The 14,082-nt window shown below is 43.3% G+C and overlaps 2 protein-coding genes across 3 annotated transcripts; one reads left to right on the top strand and one right to left on the bottom strand.

Moving 5' to 3' along the window:
- The first annotated feature begins 244 nt into the window (after positions 1 to 244).
- On the top strand, positions 245 to 10,538 carry LOC109481027. 2 transcript variants are annotated; one of them, XM_019783505.1, is made up of 6 exons: positions 245 to 434; positions 6,216 to 7,098; positions 7,423 to 7,496; positions 8,281 to 8,432; positions 9,133 to 9,358; positions 9,634 to 10,538. In XM_019783505.1, exons 2-6 carry the CDS (start codon positions 6,218 to 6,220, stop codon positions 9,918 to 9,920), a joined length of 1,620 nt encoding a protein of 539 aa, XP_019639064.1. In that variant the 5' UTR covers positions 245 to 434; positions 6,216 to 6,217; the 3' UTR covers positions 9,921 to 10,538. The 2 variants fall into 2 exon arrangements, with proteins under 2 accessions (XP_019639064.1, XP_019639063.1); XM_019783504.1 differs by lacking the exon at positions 245 to 434 and adding an exon at positions 2,385 to 2,500.
- A 1,027-nt stretch (positions 10,539 to 11,565) lies between these two features.
- On the bottom strand, positions 11,566 to 14,082 carry LOC109480886. Its single transcript, XM_019783215.1, has 3 exons — positions 13,870 to 14,082; positions 12,415 to 12,889; positions 11,566 to 12,063 (listed from the first exon to the last, which is right to left on the bottom strand). The coding sequence occupies exons 1-3, from the start codon at positions 14,041 to 14,043 to the stop codon at positions 11,849 to 11,851; spliced, it is 864 nt and encodes a 287-aa protein (XP_019638774.1). The 5' UTR covers positions 14,044 to 14,082; the 3' UTR covers positions 11,566 to 11,848.

The following is a 14,082-nucleotide window of genomic DNA, read 5'->3' as shown; positions in this document are numbered from 1 at the left end:
AAGTGTAGTGAAATGTTGGAGTGTGTTTGTATGACCCTTCAAAAACAAAACCGGTGTTGGCAACTCTTGAGCCGTGAAGCGAGGAGGGTTCCAATACATGTATGCAGGGGGGGTCCACATTACTATGTGGATTTTTGATTGGTTTCTCCTCAAAAAGGTCATATGATTCATTAAAGATAATGATATTTTCTTGTGCCGTGACAATTTTAAACAACCCGCTTGGAATTCTTGTTCAAATTCATCTCGAGGCACGCCGCGCCCCTCCCGTACATATATAAACCAGTCTACGCGGATTTCTTTCAAAAGTACCGACAAACCAAGGACATTATACTACAGACCAACATTTATACACGCACAACAGATGAAGGACGCTCTCCGTAACTGGCCGGCGTCAAGCTCTCGGTCAGTGATAAGAATCGACTAATTCGTAAAAGGTAAGTGATAACAATCCTGACATTTCATATACATGTAGTTTAAAACCATCCAATGTAATTTCAGGGCGGCAAAACTGTAAATATTCTGAATAAGGCAATCTGTATGATATTGACACATACTATCCCGCATTACCACATTTGAATCAGTATTTCATACTTTTAAAACTGCAGAAACAAGCCCCAAGATTAGTCCTTTATTTTCTGGGTGGTATCCTAAAATCAATCCAGGTCCTTCCAGTAACCGTTTTCGTCAGAATTTTGGGCATTTTTGCTCCATGAATGTCGATATACATTGGGACAGTGTTGTTTCAACTTAGTATGTAGATAAGTGACTAGAATATTGACTTTGATTGAAAATCTGGTTTCCAAGCCCTAAAAAAACTGCACTTTAAAAACTCTCCAGTCAATTTGCGTTTCTCCGCTAAGCGACACGCCTCTGTGTTTCACCTGTAGTCACCAATGGTGATCTTCTACCTGTCGATGTCAATATTATCCATTCTAATGAACTTAATCTCGAAATGTAAAGCTTCATCACTTGTTGGGTGCCGCCCTTCTGACAAAATAAACGACATATATAAACATTCTACAAACTTTTAATATGTTGTACATAAGTTGAGAACTGCAGTTCAAAATCAGGTCGCCAGCTGCAGTTGAAGCACAAGAAAAGAGAGGATTCGAGAAGCTCTAAAAATGGTCCCTCCCCAAGTCCCCGCCTTTACCGGTCTGACAGGTATGAAAATAGATAAACAAATAGAGAATCTGTCGCCATGTGAACGGCGTTCATGACGAGGAGTGCTCATTACAGGTGTAATCACGCAGAAAATTGGAGCATTGGGAGAACAAGTAAAACAAGGGGACTACAAATTATGTACAAGCGTACTAGTACATGTGTGCGTTCTTGTTTTCCCTGACGTTCCTGATGAAACGTTGCCGTACAATGTGTTTTCTTGGGACAGACTTTCCTCCAAGGTACGTAGAGTAGATTTTGTTTCAATGTGAGGTGCAGACACAACGGTTTTGTGGGAAAACAGAAGACAACGTTGTGTGGGTTTTAGTGTCATCTCTGTGACATATACGCGTGTGAAAAAGGGTCCCTGTTCTGAATACAGACTACATAGACGTCATTGAACATTGATCGCTATATGAGATGCAAATAACGACAGAACAGGTTATACAGGGTGGGGCAAGATAGTAGTACGCGAAATGATACGTCATTTTATATTTTGTACACTCGAGGAATATAATAAGATACACGAGAGACACAGCACAGTGCATTTATTAAGTCATTTCGAAATGAACACATGTAAAAATTAGGACGACTGCCTTATCTGGAATAATCATTCAAATTGCCTTATATTTTAACACCTCTGTTGTTGTCTCCTGGCCACAACTAGGCAATCGTAATGTAGTAATGTCATGTGCTGCATTGATAGATTGCCGAGTTTGCTCTGATTGTAGAGCATTATATAATTCATTCTATAGGGAAACTGTATCAACATTTTAAACGGTTTGCAGCATTTGTTAACTCCATTCTTCCATTCTTAACTCGACAATAAGACAGGACATTATCCTTAAGCTTGTTTTGAATGTTCTTTACAAGTTGTAAATCCACCGTGAGAACACGGCGCATTCTAAGAGCGTGAAGCGGCCTGCCGTGTGACGTACCAAGTTCTTGATTCAACTGAAGTGGAGCCTGACAAAACATCCTCGGTTGGCGATGGTAACGGGGAGTTAGAGCATGGCAAACACACGGGGACAGTCCACTGTGTTCTTGGGGGGGGGGGAGGGCAGTTATGGGAAGTCAGGAAAAGTCAAAGAATGTAATAAAAAGACAACACACTGTATGCAACGCTGACCCTTTAAATCTATAATAAGATTTTGTCCGCGACTTTGTATCTACCTACTTGACCCCCCTTTCAGGAAATACTGATTCTCCCCTGTATTACGCCAACCACTTTGTTTGAGCATGCCAATACCTACCGATGCTGTACCTGTACCGCAAATAGGAACATTTAATTAGGAGTAACGTTAACATTCAAGATGTCGGAACAAGATTGTCGATCATGGTAAGTGTGACTTCATGTAACAGATATGCCAAGTTACAACTACGTACAGCTTGTACTATGGAGATAGTTTTGTAGCAGGTAAAAGAGGCGACGTGCGGATTGTAGCATTTGTATACAGAGAAGCCATAATTCTCGGGTCTAGTGTTGTAACAGTGTGCAGTTGGTCCTCTTAAGTGGTCTGATGAGATAAGAAGGGACCCTTAATTAGAGAGAGAGAACTGTGTTTTGTGTTTTCATGTCTTACCCAGGATTAGTGACCGGGGTCCTGCATGAGCTCGGAGAACAAACAAGTTTGAACAGGACAACTTATTCCGTCCATAAACTTTGTCAAACAGTTTTCATTGACTAACAATAACGCCTGTTTGCTGTTGCAATTAATTAAGTCTGAAGTCGGTGCTGGTAGACTGTGGAAGGTGCGATGTTCGGTACAAAGTCTGTGCATGTTGTACTATAGCATGTCGGAATGTTCGTGTCCTGTATGGCGTGTGTAGAACACTGTTTGTGGAATGGCTCTGCTTAGTAACGCACGTTTGTCCGCCTCGTTTCACTGACTTTCAAAACAACATCTCCAACTAAACGTCTTCTCGCACTATTTTCTCTCAGGAAAAAATACATGTTTTAAAACTTTTGTTCTGGAGAGAGAAAAAAGTTTTTAAAACCTCTTAAGAGGAGGCAACAAAGCGTTTAAGTGAAATTCTTCATGCAAAGAAAATGGTCGTTGTACACCGGTGAATCCTCAGGTCTTTGGAAATCTTGGATGATACGTATGCTTGTCTTGGTGGATTCTCTGAAGTGGAGAGTGTAAGTTTTGCTATTTATTCCTCCGTTAAACGTTGTTTGTTAGCTGGAGTCCGTTTCAACAGGGCTTATGGTACGTTACGACCTGAGCAGGTGCACCGATTGTACCGGCCACAAACACGAAACATTCACACTCCCATAAATAGTTGTAAAGGTAGCTGATGAACCCGCAGCTGAACACACAGTCTTTTATCGAGTACGCCGAGGAAGTACTTAAGTTTTCAAAAAAGAATGCTGCGTTTTGATAAGTCAAAGGGACCACAATCCTGGCTCACTCAGAACACAAGGAACGCTAAGTAAGGCTTAAGTCATGTTTTAACTCTTGCATTAGGAAACGTTTGTTTCTCGCCGAATGACAAAGCTCCTGTGATCCCCCTTTTAATTAGCTGTCACGTGGTGTTGTCGCAGGGTTTTTGTTCCAAGGAGACGGCATCTAGCATCGATAAGCTATAAACAACATCTTGTCAGTCTATGGTATCTCTGTCAGACGATTGGTCAAAGTTTACTTATAACTCTGTTATACAAAGATGTTATTTTAATCTCAATCGTGCATCTATAAGTGGGACGTAATATGTGTATAGGTCAGATAAAAGATATGGAAGCCTTCAGTCATTTTGTGCCTCAGGTATAACCCGAAACGTCGTTAAGCAATGAGCTGTTTTGCCCACCTTTTCATTTTTCAGTCTTGAACAGAGCTAGTTAGTTGAACAACACCATGGCCATGTACTCTAAAAACACTTCCATTAAAATTTACTTCCATATGTAGAAATACTTTAACCAGTGTAATAAGTCCCACGTTGTCAGTGGCGCTCTGTGTGGGGCAGTCAGCTATTACCTGAGTAATCCTCCTGACAGCAGCAGTAACCATGAGTGATTATCACGTTAACAGCGCCTTCAAATGTCGTCAGATGTTTGTCTTCATGGCGGAGTATGTTGACCATAAAATTAATGCGGACATACTTCTCTTTCATAGCCGGTCTCTATGGTGCCCGCAGACGAGCGGGCCAACGTCGTAAAATCCGTTTGGTTGAACTTTAACAAAACTACAGGTACATGTATTACTGTGATGCCTTGTTGTAATGGGTAATAATATTTTTATCACCGACGCAAATGAAATAGATGACTACGTAAGTATGAACGCTTATATCACCCAAAATTCAATTATTGAAAGAATCTCAATTTGTGCGCCAGTCTTGTATTGAAAAATTCCACTGCACCTCGGATATGATTGTGTTTGTCATGTTGTGTTTTATGCCTCATGCGACAGTCGTCTTTTCTAAATTTGTAATTGTTGCTAACGTTTAGGCCCTGTATCCAAGGAACGGGCGCCTTGATCATCGAGGTCAGCATACCGGCGTCCCGTTGCTATTGACTTCTTGACGATGTTACCGACAAAGAACCATAAATTAAGCTCGTTTGATCCAATAAACCAGCGATAGGCAAATATTGGCCTAATGTTGCCTCTCTGTGTGGCCTTTGAACTAGGTTACTTGGTGTTGTATATGGCAGATGTGTATCAACACTTCGTATATCAATGCAGTAGATTGCCAATCTGCGTCCAAAGCGGACACATCTATTACGACTGTTACAGCAGCAGATTGGTTGTTTGCATATATACATACTTTCGTCTTTTATGATTTTAGTACACTCATAAAATGGCTGCCAAAAGTGGTGGTCTGATGGTACAGTTTATCTATATACAATACTAGAGTTACGATGAAAGTTGTTAACCCTTTTTGTCAGGAGTTACATGATGATAGTGCTATTGTCTTACTTCCAATGTTAGTCGTCTTTCCTGAATTTTTGCTTTGCCATGTGTCAATGTCCAACAGTTGTAACGTACAAGTATTCTAACTGATAGGTACTGACAGTACTTTGAAAGAGAACGTTATGTTGTTATGTGGCCTGTCCTCAGTGTTTGCCAGCAGTCAGAGCAGTTGGTCGGGTCAATATTGCCTCTTCCCTTACGACTTGTCATTCCTATAGAAAAGTTGTATACAGCCCGTACAATCCCGGACCACGTACTGGTGCCACACTGGAATATACAGGTTATTACAGCCGTCCTGTGTGAGTGAAATTGTAAATTTGCACTTTCATGCTCGCAGGGGTGACTATATATCACCTGTCCGTTCTGGCGTCAGGTATTTTTGACGTCCGGTCACAACTACGAACTATTAAAAAGTCCTTAATGTTACTTGTGGTCGAGAAAAGAGCAATCTGATTTTCTTTGTCAATGTCATTAATTATGAAGGACTATGAAATAACACTCAAACCTGTGATAGTTGTGATCAATGTTCGGAACAGCATAGTTAGGAATGTTGTGGACTGATGTAATCCTTTAATTGCGGCGCACCAATGTTGACCATCAAGAAATAGAGTTATAGGGACTCAGTGAACCCAAACGAGCACCGCCCAAAGAAAGACCATTTAGCTTCGGAGTTCAGTTAGACTCACGGACATCATGCAGGCTGGTAGGTCTGGTTTCTATCTATAAAGAATAGTTTCTATAAAAATAGTTTTACTTACTGATTTTCCTTGATATTTTGACATGTTGACGGTTAATTTAGGATACATGTTTAAGATGTATGGCAGTCGGCGGGTGTCTTTGGATTTAAGACGCTAACTGTAACCACGGGCTGCACCAGACTTGTTTTATAACGCCACAGACAGTTGGCATAAAGCGTTATATTTGTTTTGGAGTATTTGTGTTCGTTCCATCGTTTTTTTCTGTTTTGGATGTTTTAACAGTCCCCGTTTTTTTTATTCCGGTGTAGGAGACAAGTTAGTACCATATAGAGGTGTCGAGAGACAGATTGGTGTGAGAAGGAGGACACGAAATCACACTCTGCAAATCTTTCTCCAGTTCATTCACGGTTTTTCTGACTGTAAACGATTTGATTCTGCTCTCTTGCTGTAGGAATGGCGGGACAAGTTGCCGGGCCGTACTTCGCACCTGTCAAAGGAAAGGTTACTGAGCATCCCGAGGAGGAGGCGGGTGCGGAGAAACAGCAGCACACGATGGAACTAGGGAGCAACCGAAACATGGGGCACAACCTGCTACAGTACATCCTGAACGCCGACCCCGCCTCCAGCGACGAGCTGAGGACCACCACCAGTATAAACGAGTCAGAATTCGGTATCGGAAGACTTTCAGCGAGCCCCGTCCTCGGGTCGACGGAGGAAACCCAGCGACCGTCCAGACTGTATCACCCGATCGTTACTCGCGTCCGACCAGAACACGTCGAGCGGCGCTGTCATCTGAGAAACTGCAACAATAACCGCGTCTATGAGAAACACAGCCCTTCGCCGAAAAGCTGTTGTCACGCGGTGAGGAAGACCCCACCGGTCCTTCGGCACACGTGTAAGTCACGCTTTACCTCCAAAGGGAAGGACTCAAGCCTTTCCTCACACCACATACCAGACGCAAAGCTGGCAGGTACTGTTGAAAACGGATGGCAGTACCACGACATGGAGGACAGTTTTGAAGATTCGGGAATAGAACAAAGTTTAGATCTACCCGGCGATCCAAACAACGAGAGCCAAGAAAGTTCACCACGTGACTCCAAAGACTCTCGATTGGTTGACACTGTCCGACAGCAGGACCGTTACCATAACGACAGTTCAAGTCCTACAGACGACAGGCACGGCAGAGGTCGTAAGAAGGTCTCGGCTGATGTGAGCCGTAGTCCCGACCAGAGGTCTTGTGAGACCAGAACCACGTTCTGTAGCAGCGGCATGAGCCTGTACAGCGACCGGAATGCAGAACTCGCACAGGGACGCGCTGTTCTTCATACATACAGGTAGGTACTAAGTTTTAACATGACAAGACCATTGACCGTACTAGCTGATAGGCTCTTGCCACCATAGGTTTTGATACGTACAATATACACAGACGTCACACAATACATGATAACGTCGATCAATCAAAGTAAGGAGACAACACCTAGATTACAATGCATGGGTTCTTAGTAGAATCTTAAGTTTCAGAATGCAACGATAACGTTATTATGGAACCTCACAGAAAGAAGAGCTTTAAATCTTTGCAGTGGCATATTGTAAACTGTACAAATATACTCAGACTGACGTACGGATTACAGCTAATTGTTGCTCTGGTACATTTTTAGGAGGAAGTCGTCTGCTGATCTGGCTCAGGATTTACTCAAGTACCAAGGGAAACATAAGATGCTGAAATACAACGGTAAGACCTCGCTGAATTAATTAAGTACATTGTATTTTCACCATCTGTCAACCTTCTTGCGTTGTCATTGTTATATTTTCCCTCCGTTGTGTATACATGTACACTTGTTTGTCAAAACCATAAAAAGAGAGTGATGCCATATATCGTTCAATGACAAGCTGAACTTGATGACAAGGTTCAAACGCTGGCAACGCCTGACTCGCTTTGTGGTCGCTATCACGGACTTTGACGGGCCCTTCAGTCAAGGCTGTTGTCCTTCTGTCCTCGGAGGCATTCCTGCTTTATCTTACTTGAAGGGAAGAAGGATTTCATTCATTACAACTCTGCCATTAAATGATCCATTGTTTGTTCCCCCGTGTATTCCACCCATGTAATATTTAACGCAGTGTACAATGCGCCTGGCGAAAGCAATATTTTCATTCACTGGTTCCCATTGAAGTACGGATTACCACTGTAATAGGTGTTGAAACGGTATACGGACGTTTTTATGAAGAGGGACTACCAAACAGATTACCTGTCGTTCCGAATGTGTTGCTGGTATTAGCGATGGGATGTTTCCGTTACTCTCCAGGCAGAGGTTGGGGTTTTGGGGTATTTTGGCGTGCTTCTAGGCTTTTTTTATCGGGGTTTCCATTTTGCACTGGATGTTTTTAGAGGGGTTAAAAAAATCCAGTGAAAAAAGAAACCCCGACAAAAAAAGCCTAGAAACACGCCAAAAATAACCCCAAACCCAAACCTCTGCTTGGAGAGTAGTCCCCGTAACGTCAAATGCCACTCCCCACAGGTGAACACAGTGAGACGAAGCTGCTGAAGCGCCCCCATACGGCACCGCCGACAACTGCAGGCCAGACTGCGGAGTACATGCTCCAGCGGGCCTACTTTAGCCTGGAACATGCAGACATCAAACGGAGGAACGCCGAGATCATAAAGATGCAGGTACAATGTGCTTAACGCGTTACAAAACATTCCATTATTTTGAAAGGAGGTTAATCTTTTCTGGTGAATTGAACATAACTTCGGTGATCTTTGTTGCTGCATGTACAAACCTTGCATTTTGTTCTATATTACTAAGCCATCATTGCTTTTTTTGTAGCCTCCTGTGCAATCCTCAGGGCGGGTGGGAGTTTTGATACTGCGTTTTGTAGAATTCTTAACGGGTTCTTTTGCCGGCCATCCTACAACCAGCCGCCCAGAGAAGGCATCAAAACTCCCACACCCCCCCGCCCGGAGGCCTGCACAAGAGCCTAGCCTTTTGTTGAGCTAGCAGGGAAGATATCCTTGTACGTTGAATTTTACGATGTTACCCTTTGGCATGTCTTCCATGCATAAACATTAACACTTTATTTCCTATTTTGGAAGTCCACCTGTGTTGTATGAAACAAGTTTAAACTGCAATTTCCAACACAAGGAATCGGACTTGCCCAAATTTTAGACTGTACAGCTCCAGTCTTTGTCGAGTCACGCAAATAACACTCGTGACTCCGTGAGCAGTGGATCATAGGTTGCAGAGAGTCTGTGGCGCCCCCCAACCCCGTCTCTGTTGAGGGATAGTTGTAATGCCCTGATGTAGCTATACGGCCTCCTTAACCTCTCGTGCAAAAAAGCTCTGTTCTTAATTTCCTGTTGCCGCCTGCAGCAAGAGCACACGCGGCACCACCAGAGGCTGAAGCACCTGTTCGACCTGGAGTGGCAGCAGCAGCAGATGAGGAACATGCACCTGTACGCACGCGAGAACGGCAACAGCGACGGCAGCTACCATGACCTCACCAACATGCACCACTTCAACCGGAAGTGTTGCCATGGAAACGGGGATCACCATGGAGACGGAAATCCGGAGGACAGAGCTAGAACCGCGCCACCAGGTGAGGACAGAAACTGTACTCTCCAAGCAGAGGTTTGGGTTTTGGCTACCCATGGCGTAAAAAATCCAGTGCAAAAAAGAAACCCTGATTAAAAAAAGCCTAAAAGCACGCCCAAAATAAGCCCAAACCCAACAAACCTCTACTTGGAGAGTAAGAAACGGTACCGGTGCAAAATAATTGCTTACTTTACCTCTTGAGTTCGTCCTATAACTTTTATCGACATGAAAAAGGCGTCCATGTATCGATCATCTTTCCTGTTGTCTTTTTTTCATCAGATGCTCATTCCAAGTCACAGAATAGATCCGTGACGTCGACTTTTCCTGCGACCAAGCCGTTTCTGATGCCCTACAGACAAGCAAAAGTGGCGGGGAACTGGGGGAAAAGTCACAGAGAAGAAAGTAATGGACAGAGACAGACCGCCCGAGGCACATCAAGAACTCGTCGCAAAGAAAGTCTGGACAGAATGAAGGCCAGGCAAAGACAAGACGCCACCGAGCAGGAAAACAAAAAGAAAGCAGAACTGTGGAGCACGAGAATGAAATGGGAACCAGTGAAACTTTAGACTCTCGAACTCTGTTCAACGTCAGTCGTTGTTGTACCGCAAGACTCCAATAGGCGGCGCTCGTGGAGCGATCATTGTCCAGGGCCTTTCAAGTTGCCAGATCCGTTATGTTCGTCGGTCAACTTCGCCTTATAGAGGAGCCAAGCATAAAGCTAAAGGTGGTCGCGAGATGTGGAAATGATATACATGTACTAGTATCTGCAACAGAAGGATCATATCAAACATTTAGAGAAGAATGTCGATAGATACCGGGAGAATGAGAAACCAAAAACCATGATTCAAGAAGTAATCCTACTCACATCAGTTTCTCATACAAACCTCCATGTGAACCTACGTCATAACGCTGCTATGGGTAGATTAGTTTACCTTTGTGTGGTCTATGTATAAACGTGTCTTTGTGTTGTATAAACGTTCAACTCATTGCGAACAATATTTGGCAACATTCAAACCTAGAATTAGAATCACCATCAATATCACTTTGAGGTCATTGACTGATACCACTTTTTTTGTACATAAAGCGAACAGAGAATGTTGGAAGTACATGCACTAGTATTTGTTAATTTCCAAGCAGATCATACGGTGACAAGGTAGTGTCCATTGGCCAGAGGAGTGCCCATTAGCCACCGAAGGGTGGCCAATGGATACTGTCTGGCTAACTTAGTGGACACTACCTGGCCAATTTGGTACTGTCTTTTGCGGCCAACGAAAGGTCTGTTTGGAGATTAAATATTTGTTACGTTCCAATAGAATATACTACTGAATATCAGGCTGCAGAATTGAGGTGTTACTAAGACTAGAGCCGTAAAACGGCATGTTGTGAACACTATGATCGCCAGGTGTCGTGCGGGAACACACACTGACCGCACATGTACAGCTGCTTAGATGTAAAGTTCAAGCTATGTTCCAACACAAGAAAGGAACTCAGCATAAATTTTTGGTCGATCTCGTCAACCTTCGTCACATTTGATGTACTCCTGGCGTCATCACGCTTCCGACTTCCAGAGATTCAGTGCGTGCATCATACATCTGACGAAGGTTGACGAGATCGACTGAAAACTTATTGTAAATTCCTTTCTTGTGTTAGAACAAATTTTGAACTCTACAACTATGGATTCTACCCACACAGATGAGCTTTCATTCGAATGTACAGCTACTGTAGATATACCATGTGTCAGGCTTCAAAAGCTTTCGTGAGGATGTCTATTTCAGCTATAGATATATATGAATGAACTTTTGATTAATTTGTGTTGATATTAAATGAGTTCACATTCACCACCTTCATTCATCTGTCGAGTCTTTCTTGTGAAGTATCAAGGCACCTTTCGCAGTCCAACTCGGCCGGGGATCAAACTCACAACCTAACGAATGCAAGGCGAGCATGCACTTTACCCACTTGGCCATTGTATCGGTTATAATCAGAAATATACGTATAATAGATTAATAAATAGATAGATAGATATAAATATGAAAATATAAAATAAATACAAAAATATGAAAATGACAACAAAATCATATAAGTGCACGGTGATCTTTATTTTGACACCACCTATATGAAAGTTGAGCACCAATTCACAATAGTCAATACTACAGTAACTAACACCTGCCCCTAGGCAATATAACTTAAATAAATACAGATTTTCCTGGTTAAAGTCAAGCAAAACATTACTTTTTAATATAAAACAGACTAATACAACTGTCGAAAGCTACAGCTTATACAAAAAATTAGAGTTATAGCTGTGAACACACAAACGGAGATCCAAGAAGGATATCTCCTTCCCAGCAGATACTATATGTATATGATGAAAGCCTGTACAAAGCCTGTCATCTGTACAAAAACTACACCAGATTCTCTATCTGTACATTTTATGTACATTTTATACATCGCCCGAATACAATAATGTCCTCAAAAGTAGGCCCATGCCTCCCAACTATCCACATCTTCTGTTCCGGCGGAAGTTGTTGTGCAGATGTTGGTGCTGGTACTGAGGGTTCACGATCTGACTCGGTGTTGTTCCCTTCTTCATGAGCTGAGCCAGGGCTAACGAAAGGACCTTCATGGGCAGCTCCACGGTACACCGCGCGATTGTTTCCTCGGACGTTAACCTCATTTTTGGAAACCAGTTGGTTATCGATCTGTAAACTACTATCAGGGACATGCCGACTACAGGCAGGATTGCATACAGGACGAGGACACCGAGCAAATACACTAACATTCCAATAATAGCGGGGAGGAAATAGTTCTGGATAAGTTTGTTTGGCAATTCGGAGGGGAATGCGGTGCAAATGCACAAGAGAATTACCGATGACATTACGAACAAATAAGCACAACAAAACCCTATTCTAATAGAAAGGGACACCAGGTGGACAAGGCTACAGCATGGCTGCCAAGCGATACTGTTCAAGAAGGTCCTCAACAGGCCAGTCCACGGTTGTGTGCCACCGAGGCAGAACACAGTTTGTTTTCGGGCTTCACTTGTTGTAGCTTCGTCACCACCTCTTGATTCGGTCTGATGAAGTGCGTCCATACGGTTTGGACCGTTAGTGGGTGTCATAAAACCAGTTATGTTGATGGTAACGACGAGAACCGACTCTCCATCGGTTGAGACGTTACCAGCTGGTTTTTCTTGTGCTCGCTGGCCTTTTTCTTCTTCGGCATCTTCCAGGCCCATCATTGCAAACCTTTCACCGTTGTTGGAATCCACCCATTTCAGTCCGCCAGAGTGGTGGAATTCTTGCTCGTGATCGGACGGCTCACGTACGACCTGAGTCCCTACCACATCCACCGATGGAGCTGTATGACTGGCACTGATCTCCATCGTACCAGCTAATGATGATGAGGAGAGTCCAGCTTGGCCCTTTTTCGTCGCCAGGCTGGGGGCGCTTGAAATGTAGTGCTCTAGGTTGGCTCCGGATTGCCAAGACTGCTCTGCCGTGATGAAAGTCGCAATGACGATTGGCAGCAAAGCAACCTGGACAAAAATAGATTCATTTGTGATGATTATAGTACATTTTGTAAAAATGAAATGTTGGCGTTGATAAGAATTGACATGTAGAGCGTGAGAAAATGACGGGTCTAATATGATGCAAGTCTACACCTAAGATATATCCGATCCCTTGCTGTTTCGTGTCATATAAAGAAGTAAGCTTCCACAGCGAGCTTCGAGGATTAGCTCTTATCATGAGCTGTTCTGATGCAGTACTGTATACATTACATAGTACATGTATACAATGATTGTATACTGTAGTAATGTATACAGTACTGCACCTGTATTCTTAGCGGTTGTTTTTTTTCTTGGCGGCTATCAGAAACAGGTGCGGACTAGAAACAGGTATGGATTGAAAACAGCATAGAATAAGCCACATCAAGCCCAACTCTGAAGCCTGGTCTGGAGAGTAAAACCAGCCGGACAACGTAATTTGCTGAAAGAGGGCAGAGAAGGCGCCTTTCTTTGACTTTTCCGGTGCTAACGTTACACTTGGCACGTGGGCAAAATAGTACAACAGCTTGTTTCAACTGATAACACCGTCCCGTTTTGTCTTTCGTGCGCCCAAGTTCGTGACTGATTTGTGCTCCTACGATACGACAATGCTTTAGAATGCAGTATGCGGCCTTATCTATACCAAAGATCTGCACTTTTAAGCAATGTCCGAGTTTACTTACAACGTAACGAGTGTTACTCAGATATAAACATGTCTGAAAACATGTTGATTGTTCAGTCAAACAATACTTGTACAGCTTACATTTACGCACAGTACTAAAACCAGGAAGAGTAGCTGGCAGAAATGTCATACTAATTGTGGATCCCAATAAAGTCCAAGTCCAAGCGAGATTTCATAGCTAATACACACTACAGGAGCTTTGCATATCGTGTCACACCTTCGAGCTAACGTTATCGGTCGTTACACTACACTACAGCGAACCCGGGTAAAATTCTGCACAAACACTTACCGGTAACAACCTTTGGGGAAAGTTGGCCATCCTTGCAATTGCCTGCATGCTCGGTAGCGCTAGCAGTTTGCAAATGTTGCAGAAAGACCCGGCAGCTGAGACAAGAGGGACCACTTGCCGCAGGCACTGATCGATCTGCTCGAACCGCGCGTTTTTAAGGCCCTTGGATGACATATGACGTATGCATAATATTTAGTATGGAGTGCACACCAC

Source organism: Branchiostoma belcheri, unplaced genomic scaffold (genome assembly GCF_001625305.1).
Source record: "Branchiostoma belcheri isolate BF01 breed outbred unplaced genomic scaffold, Haploidv18h27 scaffold53, whole genome shotgun sequence".
NCBI lineage: Eukaryota > Metazoa > Chordata > Leptocardii > Amphioxiformes > Branchiostomatidae > Branchiostoma > Branchiostoma belcheri.
Note: the sequence above shows the minus strand (reverse complement) of the source record. Positions and strands in the feature narration are given on the sequence as shown.